Source organism: Bombina bombina, chromosome 2 (assembly GCF_027579735.1).
Source record: "Bombina bombina isolate aBomBom1 chromosome 2, aBomBom1.pri, whole genome shotgun sequence".
In the NCBI taxonomy this organism is placed as follows: Eukaryota; Metazoa; Chordata; class Amphibia; order Anura; family Bombinatoridae; genus Bombina; species Bombina bombina.
The window spans coordinates 887,691,181-887,708,782 of NC_069500.1; the positions used below are offsets into that span (position 1 = coordinate 887,691,181).

The 17,602-nt window shown below is 40.4% G+C and overlaps 1 protein-coding gene across 1 annotated transcript in view; it reads right to left on the bottom strand.

Annotated features, from left to right (window-relative positions):
* PRKG2 (protein kinase cGMP-dependent 2) overlaps positions 1-17,602 on the bottom strand; it is a 308,690-nt gene that overhangs the window by 150,995 nt on the left and 140,093 nt on the right. Inside the window, exon 7 of the mRNA XM_053703230.1 lies at positions 1,283-1,360. Coding sequence (XP_053559205.1) covers positions 1,283-1,360 — 78 coding nt within the window. The remainder of the gene's footprint in view (positions 1-1,282; positions 1,361-17,602) is intronic.

Genomic DNA, 17,602 nt, shown 5'->3' on the forward strand with positions numbered 1-17,602 from the left:
TAATTAATGTAATTTATTTAATTGTAGTGTAATGTTAGGTGTTAGTGTAAGACAGATTAGGTTTTATTTTACAGGTAAATTTGTATTTATTTTAACTAGGTAGTTAGTAAATAGTTAATAACTATTTACTAACTATTCTACCTAGTTAAAATAAATACAAACTTAGCTGTGAAATAAAAATAAAACCTAAGATAGCTACAATGTAACTATTAGTTATATTGTAGCTATCTTAGGGTTTATTTTACAGGTAAGTATTTAGTTTTAAATATGTATTAGTTAGGTAATAATAGTAATTTTTATTTAGATTTATTTTAGTTATATTAAAGTTAGGGGTGTTAGGGTTAGACTTAGGGTTAGGTTTAGGGGTTAATATATTTATTTAGTGTTAGTGATGTGGGAGGCCAGAAGTTTAGGGGTTAATAACTTTAGTATTGTGGAGGCGGCGGCGATGTTGGGGGCGGCAGATTAGGGGTTAATAAGTGCAATGTAGGTGTCGGCGACGTTGGGGCGGCAGATTAGGGGTTAATAAGTGTAATGTAGGTGTCTGAGACGTTGGGGGCGGCAGATTAGGGGTTAATAAGTGTAGGTAGGTGGCGGCGACATTGGGGGTGGCAGATTAGGGGTTAATAAGTGTAGGTAGGTGGCGGCGACATTGGGGGTGGCATATTAGGGGTTAATAAGTGTAGGTTGGTGGTGGCGATGTCGGGGCGGCAGATTAGGGGTTAATAAGTGTAATGTCGTGGGCAGCAGATTAGGGGTGTTTAGACTTTGGGTTTATGTTAGGGTGTTAGGTGTAAACATAACTTTTCTTACCCCATAGGAATCAATGGGGCTGCGTTACGGAGCTTTATGCTCCTTTATTGCAGGTGTTAGGCTTTTTTTCAGCCGGCTCTCCCCATTGATGTCTATGGGGAAATCGTGCACGAGCACGTAAAACCAGCTCAAAGCAGCGTTGGTATTTGTGTGTGGTATGGAGCTCAACGTTGCCATATTTCCCACTAACGCCGGATTTTTGCAAACCTGTAATAGCAGCGCTATAGGGAGGTGAGCGGTGGAAATAACTTGCAAGTTATTGCTGAGCCGCTCATAACGCAAAACTCGTAATCTGGCCGTATGTAGGTAATTGTGGCCCTCCATGCATTCACAGACGTTTTGTTCAGCCCTTATGTGGAAAAAGGTTGCTGACCCCAACTTAAACTAATTACTTTAAACTTAAAAATTAAAGTTTGATAAACAAGATAATGTTTTGTTGTATAAATTCACATTGTTTTTTTATTTTTACCTTTCCCCTTGCAATTATGAAGAATGTACTTCCCTCCTCTCCTTCTCGGATAATATAATCTCCTTTTTCATAATATTCCTATTAAAAAAAGGTTATAATAACAAGTATTAACAACAGATTTTTATTTTTCTTCTAAACAAATTGACCTTTAATTTTACATAATATATAATCAATCAATCGATCAATCATTCAGAAACAGAATCTTTAAAATAAATGACAGTTCAAGAACTTTTAAGATGTTTTACATTGGGCTAGATTGCAAGTTGAAGGCAAAATATCGCTTCTGCGAAAGCAATATTTGGACTCAACTGGTATAACAAGTGAGGTGCAATACGAACGCCTACCTAGGTATACTTTTTACCAAAGGATACAAAGATAACAAAACAATAGAAATAAATTGGAAAGTTATTTAGAATTGCATGCTCTGTCTGAATCATGAAAGAAAAAATTTGGATTTAATGTCACAAGGCTTTTTTTTGGGAGCTTTTCTGTTGAAAAGGCATTGCAGCTATAGAAGTTTAACAAATGAATCCATTTTGCAAAATCACTTGAGAAACTCAATAACCAATTAGGGCAGAAAGAAAAAAAATCAATTTTGGGGCAAACCACTGTTAGATTGTAATTAACCTCAATGTTGATGTTTAACCATTTGTTCCAGAAATTGTTTTAACTTTATGCTCTTGATAAAGGCTTCTTTTAGAGGAAACGCGTTGAGCTATATTTAAAAAAACAAACAAACTGAAGCTGCACCTGAAGACACCTTTGTGATGATTTTAATAAAAGTCTTATTTTAATTGCAATCTTGTGAGTATAACCAGTTTGTGCCCCTACCACATTGTCTGAAACCTGCCACGCTATTGTGAGCTCTTTTATTTTGGAGGTGAAAGCAACAAGGTTGACTCAGAGGACGTGGGCAGCTTGGTTCCCTGGAGGTGACACAGCGCCACCACTTTCAACACTTTCTGCTTCTATACACGGTTTGGGAGAACCGGGGCTGGCAGCGAGAACCTGAAGGGAAGTGCTAACATTGCTTCATACTTTATCCTTTCTAATACCCCAACGTTGAGACTGAATGAGTGAATCCTCACGAGCATGGCAACATTTCATGCAAAATGCACCAGTTGGTTCTAATAAATATGACAAATAAGTTGGCGCTCATATACACTTAATCCTTTAAGTATGGGGGTTAATTTGCAGTTGATGTTCTATCTAATGCCAGAGCTTACTCATTTCTGTGAACTGTTGGGGAAGCACACAATCAAGTAGGAAGCCACCTGGGCTCTGAGAAACAGCATAGGTTGGATCACAATTTCTTCTTTGAGAAAAGTACATACCATGACCCTCATTAAACAACTGCCAAACAGATGAGGTTCGGTGTCATGAACCTCATCTTCCAAGCTTCGCGGTAAGTGTACAGCAGTGTTTTGTCAACAGTTAATATTGCACAATTTGCTGATTGTGAAAAGCCGCCCCCTACTTGCACATGGCCAATCGGGCGAAAGAGGAGGCTGTCAATCATCTTGATCCGATCAGATTGAGATGATTAAAATCTGCCACCTAAAGTGCATCTGCCACTTAACTAGCGTTTAAGACCTGCTGTGGCCAAAAAAATATATTAGGTTTTTAGATATTGAAGATATAAGTTTGAATCTTTAGTTTATAAAGAATAAATTGGTTTCTATAAAGTAAATTAAGAGAGTGCACAAAAAAGGTTGTGTGGAATCCTATAATCCATACAGCCTTGTTTGCGTACACTGTTATATTTCTGTCCCTTATTAACCTCAGCAGAAGAGATAGATAAAGCAAAACCTTGGTGTCACCCATTATAGAAACTCAATGGAATTGTGAATATCATCAACTTAGAGTTACATTACAGAAAAAATGGACAAAATAAAAAATAATGTTCCTTTAAATCTCAGGCTCACGTGATGTATACACATGACCAGATAACTGTAAAACTGGGAGTAACAAATTTAGTCCTCAAAATAACTTTTAAATCAGACACTGCACACCATTTTATGCAGCAATCTTTTATCAGCTTATTATAGCAATATGGTCTAAATTACGAGTGATGTCCTAACTGTAGTGTGCAAGCGTTACATACATATATACACATATAGACACACACACACACATATATATATATATATATATATATATATATGTGTGTGTGTGTGTGTGTGTGTGTGTGTACATTGGAGCCCTTTGCAGTTAAGTAGCTGAAAAAATGAAAAAACATTTATGTAAGATACATATTTAATATGGTGTTTAACTGTGTATGTACTGCAAATATTTCACATTCCAAGTATTTTTTAAATAGATATTTCTTTATATATCTGTATATAACTATACCTATATATATATATATATATATATATATATATATAAAATATATATATATATATATATATATATATATATTTAAGAAGAAATATAACATTCTTTTATATCGGGTTTAGGGCACTTGAATAAACGCGATATGGTTAGCACGTGAGTATGAGTGTTAGTTTTTTTTTTTCAGTTTGCCTGCTCCACTGACGTCTGAGGGAGAATATGTTAATGTAGTCTTTTTGCCCGCGTCAGGTTTTTGCTAACTTGTTACTTTCAATTTAAAAAAGCATCCATATAGCAAAGGTAACGCGTGAGAGGGAGTGCAAAATAGAGCTCCACTATTAATCTAGCCCTATATTTAAACTCCTGCCCCATTGTGGGCCAGATTACAAGTGGCACGCTATTTAGTGCTTTTCCTCAAACTTGTTAGAAGTAATCTTTTTGTGCATACATGTTGAAAGTAAAAAGTTTGCGCACGAGATTTTACATTCACATCAGATATATATAGAAATATTTATTCAATAATAAAAATTAAAAAAAATTCTATGTGAAGAACATATAAATGTAAGATATGCGTATCACGCTTTGCGTTTTGCGATTTAGGTCTAAAGCGATGTCAGGTGTGTGCACATGAAGAATTGCTAACCTCAAATCGCGTTATTGAAATATTAAATCTAAAATATTGAAAAATATTTTTTAAAAATTATTAAAAAATGATTATACATACTCTAAAACATATACAAAGACAACTATTCTGTACAAAGACACGTATAGGAACATGACAATGGTATAATATATGCCATGATTTGTGTCATTTAATTTGCCAAATCAATATATGAATTGACAAGCAAAATTATCATTTTAAAACTGCATTTTCCTATAGCTTATTCTATTTATTTGTAATCATTTTCAGAAAAATGTATATAATGTAATAAATTTAATGTGTTCTTTGAATAGCTGATATTTCCCCTCCTCTTACTAGCACATCTGCTATGGTCAAAGAGTTCAGGCAATGAAGCATATGCTACATGTTCTCAGTTACAATTAATGGATTAATGGAGTCCTCTGTTCAAAAATTATTTTTATGAACTATTTTGCTCAGCATTTGTTGTCTGTAGAACTCAACATGATATCAACAATACTGTATGTTTTAATCAATATGCATTATTTTTTGTTATATTCCATAATGCCACTGTAATGTATGACTATTTATTTATTCATTTATTTATTTATTTATTATTTTGGATTTTTATCTTTCTATCGATCATCTATCATCTATCTATCATCAGCTATATATCTATCTACCCATCCATCTATCTTTATCTATCTATCTACCTATCTATCATCTATCTATCTATCTATCTATCTATCTTTATCTATCTATCTATCTATCTATCTATCTATCTATCAATCATCTCTACACTATCTATCCATATCCCTCTATCTATCTATCTATCTATCTATCTATCTATCTATCTATTGATCTATCTATCTATCTATCAGCTCTCTATCTATCCATCATTATCTATCATCCATCTATATCTATCTATCTATCTATCTATCTATCTATCTATCTATCTATCTATTTATCTATCTAGTTTAATAGATTGATTGATTGGTCGGTCAGTCTATATATATATATATTTATTTATTTATATACACATATCATATATCTATCCATTGTATGTCTGTCTATCAATACATTTTACTAACATATAAAATGTATATAAAGAACTAAACCTCAAAAACAAAACCACTACTAAAAAAATAACTAATAAAAATGGATATGCAAAATATTAACAGTTGCTAAAATGTTGTGGCTCTATCACATTTACATGGCTATTATTTAGTGTCAATGTGCTATACACTATATCACTAAATAACAGCTGCTTCTTTCAGCTTATCATAATGACCAACCTTATTAAAAGCTACTGAAGTCACACACAAAAATCTCCAGTTTCTATATCAATAAACCCTAACATCCAGCCGCCTGGCCCCACCTTCAAGCCTTTTCCTACAAAGCCAAATCAGCCCCACTACATGACAGCTACCCCAATACAATTATCTCTAACTCTTACTATCCCAGCCCTTATAGTAGCACTGAGCCCATTTTTGTGATCACTGCAATTGCTTTAACATCCAAGGGAAGATTTTATGAAAGGGAGGTTGTATAATGAGGTTGGAGTAGATTTGTGGAGCTAGGTCTGTCCTTTAAGCATTTTTTATAGTTGCTGGAAGTTGTGAATCAGATTTATTATTATTATATTGTACTGACAGGCCAGTGGAATTAGGGATTACTGCAATAAACTGATCACTGTTAGGTAGACCTGACCTTTGGGCAGGGCAAGTGGGCACCCACAAAGGGCTTTGCACTTTGGGGGGTCCCACACTTTCAAGGGTGAGAGTATGAGAAGGTGCCATGTATAGTTCTATTTCTCCAACATAGGTGTGTCCGGTCCACGGCGTCATCCTTACTTGTGGGATATTCTCTTCCCCAACAGGAAATGGCAAAGAGCCCAGCAAAGCTGGTCACATGATCCCTCCTAGGCTCCGCCTACCCCAGTCATTCTCTTTGCCGTTGTACAGGCAACATCTCCACGGAGATGGCTTAGAGTTTTTTAGTGTTTAACTGTAGTTTTTATTATTCAATCAAGAGTTTGTTATTTTAAAATAGTGCTGGTATGTACTATTTACTCTGAAACAGAAAAGAGATGAAGATTTCTGTTTGTAAGAGGAAAATGATTTTAGCAACCGTTACTAAAATCGATGGCTGTTCCACACAGGACTGTTGAGAGGAATTAACTTCAGTTGGGGGAACAGTGAGCAGACTTTTGCTGCTTGAGGTATGACACATTCTAACAAGACGATGTAATGCTGGAAGCTGTCATTTTCCCTATGGGATCCGGTAAGCCATTTTTATTTAGACAGTAAATAAGGGCTTCACAAGGGCTTTTTAAGACTGTAGACATTTTCTGGGCTAAATCGATTCATATATTCACATATTTAGCCTTGAGGAATCATTTTAATCTGGGTATTTTGTAAAATAATATCGGCAGGCACTGTTTTAGACACCTTATTCTCTAGGGGCTTTCCCTAATCATAGGCAGAGCCTCATTTTCGCGCCGGTATTGCGCACTTGTTTTTGAGAAGCATGACATGCAGTCGCATGTGTGAGGAGCTCTGATACATAGAAAAGACTTTCTGAAGGCGTCATTTGGTATCGTATTCCCCCTTGGGCTTGGTTGGGTCTCAGCAAAGCAGATACCAGGGACTGTAAAGGGGTTAAAGATAAAAACGGCTCCGGTTCCGTTATTTTAAGGGTTAAAGCTTCCAAATTTGGTGTGCAATACTTTTAAGGCTTTAAGACACTGTGGTGAAATTTTGGTGAATTTTGAACAATTCCTTCATACTTTTTCGCAATTGCAGTAATAAAGTGTGTTCAGTTTAAAATTTAAAGTGACAGTAACGGTTTTATTTTAAAACGTTTTTTGTACTTTGTTATCAAGTTTATGCCTGTTTAACATGTCTGAACTACCAGATAGACTGTGTTCTGAATGTGGGGAAGCCAAGGTTCCTTCTCATTTAAATAGATGTGATTTATGTGACACAAAATTTAGAGAAAATGATGCCCAAGATGATTCCTCAAGTGAGGGGAGTAAGCATGGTACTGCATCATCTCCTCCTTCGTCTACACCAGTCTTGCCCACTCAGGAGGCCCCTAGTACATCTAGCGCGCCAATACTCCTTACTATGCAACAATTAACGGCTGTAATGGATAATTCTATCAAAAACATTTTAGCCAAAATGCCCACTTATCAGCGTAAGCGCGACTGCTCTGTTTTAGAAAATACTGAAGAGCATGAGGACGCTGATGATATTGGTTCTGAAGTGCCCCTACACCAGTCTGAGGGGGCCAGGGAGGTTTTGTCTGAGGGAGAAATTTCAGATTCAGGGAAAATTTCTCAACAAGCTGAACCTGATGTGATTACATTTAAATTTAAGTTGGAACATCTCCGCGCTCTGCTTAAGGAGGTGTTATCCACTCTGGATGATTGTGAGAATTTGATCATCCCAGAGAAACTATGTAAAATGGACAAGTTCCTAGAGGTCCCGGGGCCCCCAGAAGCTTTTCCTATACCCAAGCGGGTGGCGGACATTGTAAATAAAGAATGGGAAAGGCCCGGTATACCTTTCGTCCCTCCCCCCATATTTAAAAAATTGTTTCCTATGGTCGACCCCAGAAAGGACTTATGGCAGACAGTCCCCAAGGTCGAGGGGGCGGTTTCTACTTTAAACAAACGCACCACTATACCCATAGAAGATAGTTGTGCTTTCAAAGATCCTATGGATAAAAAATTAGAAGGTTTGCTTAAAAAGATGTTTGTTCAGCAAGGTTACCTTCTACAACCAATTTCATGCATTGTCCCTGTCACTACAGCCGCGTGTTTCTGGTTCGATGAGCTAGAGAAGGCGATCACTAGTGATTCTCCTCCTTATGAGGAGATTATGGACAGAATCCGTGCTCTCAAATTGGCTAATTCTTTCACCCTAGATGCCACTTTGCAATTGGCTAGGTTAGCGGCGAAGAATTCTGGGTTTGCTATTGTGGCGCGCAGAGCGCTTTGGTTGAAATCTTGGTCAGCGGATGCGTCTTCCAAGAACAAATTGCTTAACATTCCTTTCAAGGGGAAAACGCTGTTTGGCCCTGACTTGAAAGAGATTATCTCGGATATCACTGGGGGTAAGGGCCACGCCCTTCCTCAGGATAGGTCTTTCAAGGCAAAAAATAAACCTAATTTTCGTCCCTTTCGTAGAAACGGACCAGCCCAAAGTGCTACGTCCTCTAAGCAAGAGGGTAATACTTCTCAAGCCAAGCCAGCCTGGAGACCAATGCAAGGCTGGAACAAGGGAAAGCAGGCCAAGAAGCCTGCCACTGCTACCAAGACAGCATGAAATGTTGGCCCCCGATCCGGGACCGGATCTGGTGGGGGGCAGACTCTCTCTCTTCGCTCAGGCTTGGGCAAGAGATGTTCTGGATCCTTGGGCGCTAGAAATAGTCTCCCAAGGTTATCTTCTGGAATTCAAGGGGCTTCCCCCAAGGGGGAGGTTCCACAGGTCTCAATTGTCTTCAGACCACATAAAGAGACAGGCATTCTTACATTGTGTAGAAGACCTGTTAAAAATGGGAGTGATTCATCCTGTTCCATCAGGAGAACAAGGGATGGGGTTCTACTCCAATCTGTTCGTAGTTCCCAAAAAAGAGGGAACGTTCAGACCAATCTTAGATCTCAAGATCCTAAACAAGTTTCTCAAGGTTCCATCGTTCAAAATGGAAACCATTCGAACAATTCTTCCTTCCATCCAGGAAGGTCAATTCATGACCACGGTGGATTTAAAGGATGCGTACCTACATATTCCTATCCACAAGGAACATCATCGGTTCCTAAGGTTCGCATTCCTGGACAAGCATTACCAGTTCGTGGCACTTCCTTTCGGATTAGCCACTGCTCCAAGGATTTTCACAAAGGTACTAGGGTCCCTTCTAGCGGTGCTAAGACCAAGGGGCATTGCAGTAGTACCTTACTTGGACGACATTCTGATTCAAGCGTCGTCCCTTCCTCAAGCAAAGGCTCACACGGACATAGTCCTAGCCTTTCTCAGATCTCACGGATGGAAAGTGAACGTAGAAAAGAGTTCTCTATCTCCGTCAACAAGGGTTCCCTTCTTGGGAACAATAATAGACTCCTTAGAAATGAGGATTTTTCTGACAGAGGCCAGAAAAACAAAACTTCTGAACTCTTGTCAAATACTTCATTCCGTTCCTCTTCCTTCCATAGCGCAGTGCATGGAAGTAATAGGTTTGATGGTAGCGGCAATGGACATAGTTCCTTTTGCGCGCATTCATCTAAGACCATTACAACTGTGCATGCTCAGTCAGTGGAATGGGGACTATACAGACTTGTCTCCGACGATACAAGTAAATCAGAGGACCAGAGATTCACTCCGTTGGTGGCTGTCCCTGGACAACCTGTCACAAGGGATGAACTTCCGCAGACCAGAGTGGGTCATTGTCACGACCGACGCCAGTCTGATGGGCTGGGGCGCGGTCTGGGGACCCCTGAAAGCTCAGGGTCTTTGGTCTCGGGAAGAATCTCTTCTACCGATAAATATTCTGGAACTGAGGGCGATACTCAATGCTCTCAAGGCTTGGCCTCAGCTAGCAAAGGCCAAGTTCATACGGTTTCAATCAGACAACATGACGACTGTTGCGTACATCAACCATCAGGGGGGAACAAGGAGTTCCCTGGCGATGGAAGAAGTGACCAAAATCATTCAATGGGCGGAGACTCACTCCTGCCACCTGTCTGCAATCCACATCCCAGGAGTGGAAAATTGGGAAGCGGATTTTCTGAGTCGTCAGACATTACATCCGGGGGAGTGGGAACTCCATCCGGAAATCTTTGCCCAAATTACTCAACTGTGGGGCATTCCAGACATGGATCTGATGGCCTCTCGTCAGAACTTCAAGGTTCCTTGCTACGGGTCCAGATCCAGGGATCCCAAGGCGGCTCTAGTAGATGCACTAGTAGCACCTTGGACCTTCAAACTAGCTTATGTATTCCCACCGTTTCCTCTCATCCCCAGGCTGGTAGCCAGGATCAATCAGGAGAGGGCATCGGTGATCTTGATAGCTCCTGCGTGGCCACGCAGGACTTGGTATGCAGATCTGGTGAATATGTCATCGGCTCCACCATGGAAGCTACCTTTGAGACGAGACCTTCTTGTTCAAGGTCCGTTCGAACATCCGAATCTGGTCTCACTCCAACTGACTGCTTGGAGATTGAACGCTTGATCTTATCAAAACGAGGGTTCTCAGATTCTGTTATTGATACTCTTGTTCAGGCCAGAAAGCCTGTAACTAGAAAAATTTACCACAAAGTATGGAAAAAATATATCTGTTGGTGTGAATCTAATGGATTCCCTTGGGACAAGGTAAAAATTCCTAAGATTCTATCCTTTCTTCAAGAAGGATTGGAGAAAGGATTATCTGCAAGTTCCTTGAAGGGACAGATTTCTGCCTTGTCGGTGTTACTTCACAAAAAGCTGGCAGCGGTGCCAGATGTTCAAGCCTTTGTTCAGGCTCTGGTTAGAATCAAGCCTGTTTACAAACCTTTGACTCCTCCTTGGAGTCTCAACTTAGTTCTTTCAGTTCTTCAGGGGGTTCCGTTTGAACCCTTACATTCCGTTGATATTAAGTTATTATCTTGGAAAGTTTTGTTTTTGGTTGCAATTTCTTCTGCTAGAAGAGTTTCAGAATTATCTGCTCTGCAGTGTTCTCCTCCTTATCTGGTGTTCCATGCAGATAAGGTGGTTTTACGTACTAAACCTGGTTTTCTTCCGAAAGTTGTTTCTAACAAAAACATTAACCAGGAGATAGCTGTGCCTTCTTTGTGTCCGAATCCAGTTTCAAAGAAGGAACGTTTGTTGCACAATTTGGATGTTGTTCGCGCTCTAAAATTCTATTTAGATGCTACAAAGGATTTTAGACAAACATCTTCCTTGTTTGTTGTTTATTCTGGTAAAAGGAGAGGTCAAAAAGCAACTTCTACCTCTCTCTCTTTTTGGATTAAAAGCATCATCAGATTGGCTTATGAGACTGCCGGACGGCAGCCTCCTGAAAGAATCACAGCTCATTCCACTAGGGCTGTGGCTTCCACATGGGCCTTCAAGAACGAGGCTTCTGTTGATCAGATATGTAGGGCAGCGACTTGGTCTTCACTGCACACTTTTACCAAATTTTACAAGTTTGATACTTTTGCTTCTTCTGAGGCTATTTTTGGGAGAAAGGTTTTGCAAGCCGTGGTGCCTTCCATTTAGGTGACCTGATTTGCTCCCTCCCTTCATCCGTGTCCTAAAGCTTTGGTATTGGTTCCCACAAGTAAGGATGACGCCGTGGACCGGACACACCTATGTTGGAGAAAACAGAATTTATGTTTACCTGATAAATTACTTTCTCCAACGGTGTGTCCGGTCCACGGCCCGCCCTGGTTTTTTAATCAGGTCTGATAATTTATTTTCTTTAACTACAGTCACCACGGTATCATATGGTTTCTCCTATGCAAATATTCCTCCTTTACGTCGGTCGAATGACTGGGGTAGGCGGAGCCTAGGAGGGATCATGTGACCAGCTTTGCTGGGCTCTTTGCCATTTCCTGTTGGGGAAGAGAATATCCCACAAGTAAGGATGACGCCGTGGACCGGACACACCGTTGGAGAAAGTAATTTATCAGGTAAACATAAATTCTGTTTTTGTTTATGTAGAAGTGGTTATGGTATCAGGAGATGTTATATATACTGTTATTCTTTATATGGATAAAACTGAAATGTTGGGACAGGGGTGGGCATTACAGGGGGCAGGGCATACAAGGGGAGGGAAATAAGAGCTGTGAGGCCTCACAAATTTGTCTAGCCCAGGGCCCTGCAAATGCTAAGGGTGACCCTGCTGGTAGTGATTATTTCTGTAGTCGACCATTGAGTGTTCTTTTCAACACTTGTATCTATATAATAAGGGCTTTACATAAAAAAGTTCTACGTATATGCATAGCAACACAAAGCAAGAAATTGTGACTGGATTGTATTGCTGCCATAACAGTCTTTTGTTTTTCCCATTGAAAGTTAAAGAAAGCACAATTTTTGTGTGGCCTTTTCTTATGGTTTACACATTAGAAAACGGGTGTTACATTTGTGCATGAAAAGTATTTATGATCCTGTCCTGCAATGCATACAGTATTTAACCAGAAACTCTTCATCTCGCAATATCGCCACTGAGCTAACTTGTACGCATATTACAAGTTGAAAGTAAATGTGTTTGTTCAAGCACAAACAAAGGGGAGACCTAGGGGTCAATTTATCTATTGTCTGGCTGACATGATCCGCTGTAACGATCATGTCCATCAGACATCGATAAATCCCGACAGCATATGCTGTCGTCATTTATCATTGCACAAGCAGTTCTGGTGAAATGCTTGTGCAATGCCGCCTGCAGATTTGCGGCCGCTAGCAGGGGGTGTCAATCAACCCGATCGTATTTGATTGGGCGGATTGATGTCCGCAGCCTCAGAGGCAGCGGATGAGTTATAGAGCAGCGGTCTTAAGACCGCTGCTTCTTAATTCCTGTTTCCGGTGAGCCTGAAGGCTTGCGCAGAAACAGGGGTATACGGCCCCATTCGGCCCGTGATAAATTGGCCCCCTAGAGTAAAGTGTTAAAAAAGTAAAAAAAAATTGTGCATCAAGCACAGTATAAATACATTAAAATAAAGGGTCACACTCATATTACTAATATATTTAAATAACATTCTATAATATAAAAGGCCTAGTGTGTTTGTCAGAAGCTGTCATGCGTAGTGAGGACAAACACACCTGGCTTTCAACAGACTGACCTGTCAAGCATCATTCTGGGGCCGACCGGGTGTGAGGGGGGCGTGGTGCAGGTGATGCTGGGCGTGACGCAGGTGGGGCTGGGCCAGACAAGGCCGTGCAGACAACGTGGGAGAACTCAAAAGAGGGGGGATAGAGAGAGAGCAAAAGAGGGGGATAGAGAGAGCAAAAGAGAGGGAGAGAGACAGCAAAAGAGAGGGAAGAGGGAGAGCAAAATAAAGGGGAGAGAGCGAGCAAAAGAGGGGCGATAGAGAGAGCAAAAGAGAGAGAGAGCAAAAGAGAGGGAGAGAGACAGCAAAATAGAGGGGGAGGGAGAGGAAAAGAAAGGGAAGAGAGAGAAAGCAAAAGAGGGGAGATAGAGAGAGCAAAAGAGAGGGAGAGAGTCAACAAAAGAGAAGGGGGAAAGAGAGCAAAAGAGGGAATAAAGAGAGACAGCAAAAGAGGGGGCAGAGAGCAAAAGAAAGGGGGGAGAGAGAGAGCAAAAGAGGGGAGACAGAGAGAGCAAATGAGAGGGGAGAGAGAGAAAACAAAAGAGGGGAGATAGAGAGCAAAAGAGAGGGAGAGAGACAACAAAAGAGAGGGGGGAAACAGAGTAAAAGAGGGGGATAGAGAGAGCAAGAGAGAGACAGCAAAAGAGGGAGGAGAGAGCAAAAGAAATGGGGAGAGAGAGAGCATAAGAGGGGGGACAGAGAGAGCAAAAGAGAGGGAGAGAGACAGCAAAAGAGAGGGGGAGAGAGAGCAAAAGAGAGGGTGGAGAGAGCAAAATAGAGGAGGGGGAGAGACTGCAAAAGAGAGGGGGGAGAGAGAGAGAGAGAGGAGGGATAGAGAGAGCAAAAGAGGGGGGATAGAGAGAGCAAAAGAGAGACAGAAAAAGACGGGGGAAAGCAAAAGAAATGGGGGGAGAAAGAGAGCAAAAGAGGGGGGATATAGAGAGCAAAAGAGGGGGATATAGAGAGCAAAAGAGAGGGAGAGAGACAGCAAAAGAGAGGGGGAGAGAGAGAGAAAGAGGAGGGATAGAGAGAATAAGAGGGGGGATAGAGAGAGCAAAAGAGAGACAGAAAAAGACGGGGGAGAGCAAAAGAAAGGGGGGAGAAAGAGAGCAAAAGAGAGGGGGGAGAGAGAGAGCAAAAGAGAGGGGGGAGAGAGAGAGCAAAATAGGGGGCTAGAGAGAGCAAAAGAGAGGGAGAGAGGCAGCAAAAGAGAGGGGGAGAGAGAGCAAAAGAGGGGGGATAGAGAGAGCAAAAGAGGGAGAGAGACAGCAAAAGAGGGGAATAGAGAGAGCAAAAAAGGGGGGAGAGAGAGAGCAAAAGAGAGGGGGGAGAGAGAGAGCAAAAGAGAGGGGGGAGAGAGAGAGCAAAATAGGGGGCTAGAGAGAGCAAAAGAGAGGGAGAGAGGCAGCAAAAGAGAGGGGGAGAGAGGCAGCAAAAGAAAGGGGGGAGAGAGAGCAAAAGAGGGGGATAGAGAGAGCAAAAGAGAGGGAGAGAGACAGCAAAAGAGAGGGGGAGAGAGAGAGTGCAAAAGAGAGGGGGAGAGAGAGCGCAAAAGAGAGGGAGGAAAAGAGGGGGGGAGAGAGCAAAATAGAGAAGGGGAGAGAGAGAGCAGAAGAGAGAGGGAGAGAGAGAGCAAAATAGAGAGACGGAGAGAGAGAGCTGAAGAGAGGGGGAGATAGAGAACAAAAGAGAGGGGGGATAGAGAGAGAGCAAAGGGTGAAACTGCTGTACTGCAAAAAATGGCCCGTGTACACGGGCTTTAGGACTAGTATATATATATATATATATATATATATATATATATATATATATATATATATATATATATATATATATATATACAGGGAGTGCAGAATTATTAGGCAAGTTGTATTTTTGAGGATTAATTTTATTATTGAACAACAAACATGTTCTCAATGAACCCAAAAAACTCATTAATATCAAAGCTGAATAGTTTTGGAAGTAGTTTTTAGTTTGTTTTTAGTTATAGCTATTTTAGGGGGATATCTGTGTGTGCAAGTGACTATTACTGTGCATAATTATTAGGCAACTTAACAAAAAACAAATATATACCCATTTCAATTATTTATTTTTACCAGTGAAACCAATATAACATCTCAACATTCACAAATATACATTTCTGACATTCAAAAACAAAACAAAAACAAATCAGTGACCAATATAGCCACCTTTCTTTGCAAGGACACTCAAAAGCCTGCCATCCATGGATTCTGTCAGTGTTTTGATCTCTTCACCATCAACATTGCGTGCAGCAGCAACCACAGCCTCCCAGACACTGTTCAGAGAGGTGTACTGTTTTCCCTCCTTGTAAATCTCACATTTGATGATGGACCACAGGTTCTCAATGGGGTTCAGATCAGGTGAACAAGGAGGCCATGTCATTAGATTTTCTTCTTTTATACCCTTTTTTGCCAGCCACGCTGTGGAGTACTTGGATGCGTGTGATGGAGCATTGTCCTGCATGAAAATCATGTTTTTCTTGAAGGATGCAGACTTCTTCCTGTACCACTGCTTGAAGAAGGTGTCTTCCAGAAACTGGCAGTAGGACTGGGAGTTGAGCTTGACTCCATCCTCAACCCGAAAAGGACCCACAAGCTCATCTTTGATGATACCAGCCCAAACCAGTACTCCACCTCCACCTTGCTGGCGTCTGAGTCGGACTGGAGCTCTCTGCCCTTTACCAATCCAGCCACGGGCCCATCCATCTGGCCCATCAAGACTCACTCTCATTTCATCAGTCCATAAAACCTTAGAAAAATCAGTCTTGAGATATTTCTTGGCCCAGTCTTGACGTTTCAGCTTGTGTGTCTTGTTCAGTGGTGGTCGTCTTTCAGCCTTTCTTACCTTGGCCATGTCTCTGAGTATTGCACACCTTGTGCTTTTTGGCACTCCAGTGATGTTGCAGCTCTGAAATATGGCTAAACTGGTGGCAAGTGGCATCTTGGCAGCTGCACGCTTGACTTTTCTCAGTTCATGGGCAGTTATTTTGCGCCTTGGCTTTTCCACACGCTTCTTGCGACCCTGTTGACTATTTTGAATGAAACGCTTGATTGTTCGATGATCACGCTTCAGAAGCTTTGCAATTTTAAGAGTGCTGCATCCCTCTGCAAGATATCTCACTATTTTTGACTTTTCTGAGCCTGTCAAGTCCTTCTTTTGACCCATTTTGCCAAAGGAAAGGAAGTTGCCTAATAATTATGCACACCTGATATAGGGTGTTGATGTCATTAGACCACACCCCTTCTCATTACAGAGATGCACATCACCTAATATGCTTAATTGGTAGTAGGCTTTCGAGCCTATACAGCTTGGAGTAAGACAACATGCATAAAGAGGATGATGTGGTCAAAATACTCATTTGCCTAATAATTCTGCACTCCCTGTATATATATATATATATATATATATATATATATATATATATATATATATATATATATATAAGGGTTAAAATGTATATGGTATATGGCAAGGTTTTTGAATGGAAAGGGCAATAATTTATATAAATATGCCAAAATATGTGTATGTCTGTATATATATATATATATATATATATATATATATATATATATATATATATATATATATATATATACATTATATAAGAACAAAGTAACTCTTAGTCCAGCACATTGGGATAGACAAAATTATATATCAGGATTAGAGCCTACCCTAAGAACACAGGCGGACAGCAGATACAATTCAAATAATTTATCAACAATCAACGTATAGCACCAAAAGTATACAAAATATACAAATCATATGTGGCAACAAAAAGTTTTATATGAAGCTGAAAGACCCACTTGACACTTGGAAAGTCATATAGAAATAACCCTTATAGAGGCCTCTATCCCAGGGTAATTATTTTTCAAAATAAGCTTATTCCTGGTCTCCAAGATGCAACAATAAATGTTCCATAAATAGGTCTCCAAAAGCAATCATCCTGCAATATTTGCAATATGAAGTAACAGAACCTTGTACAAATAAGATGCAAGATTGAACAGGTGTACTGAATAATTCCGCTGTATCACAACAGCTATGACGGCAACTCTGGATATACCTAAGATCGACTTATGAACAAGCGTACCAATTCCGCTGTTTATCCACTGTTAAGTACAAGTCAGTTATTTTACCTGATCCATGTGCTTCATCTATCACGGGTGTTACAAGGTGTTTAATGCACTTAGTGGTGTATTCCATGCCTTACTTCATGCAGGACGCATCTAGGGCTTCTCCTCCCGACTTCTCTCAATGTGGGAGCTCCAGCATTCAAACGGCAGGGATCAGCTGTTTCCCCACCAGCAATAGACAACAGCTATGCGCGTTTCACCCACAAATCATCGTGTTTCTTCTGGCTGAGTTGTAATTACTTGCAGAGCCGTAGCAACTTAAGTCTGCCTGAAAACTCCTCCTTTTCCTATTCTTTTACTCCCAGGTGTGAAATAGTGTATTGAAATGAATACTTTGTTGCCACAATAGTTACTATAGTGCTATGTTGAACATAATAACACAAAAATCCTGAAACATGACCGTTCTTCAC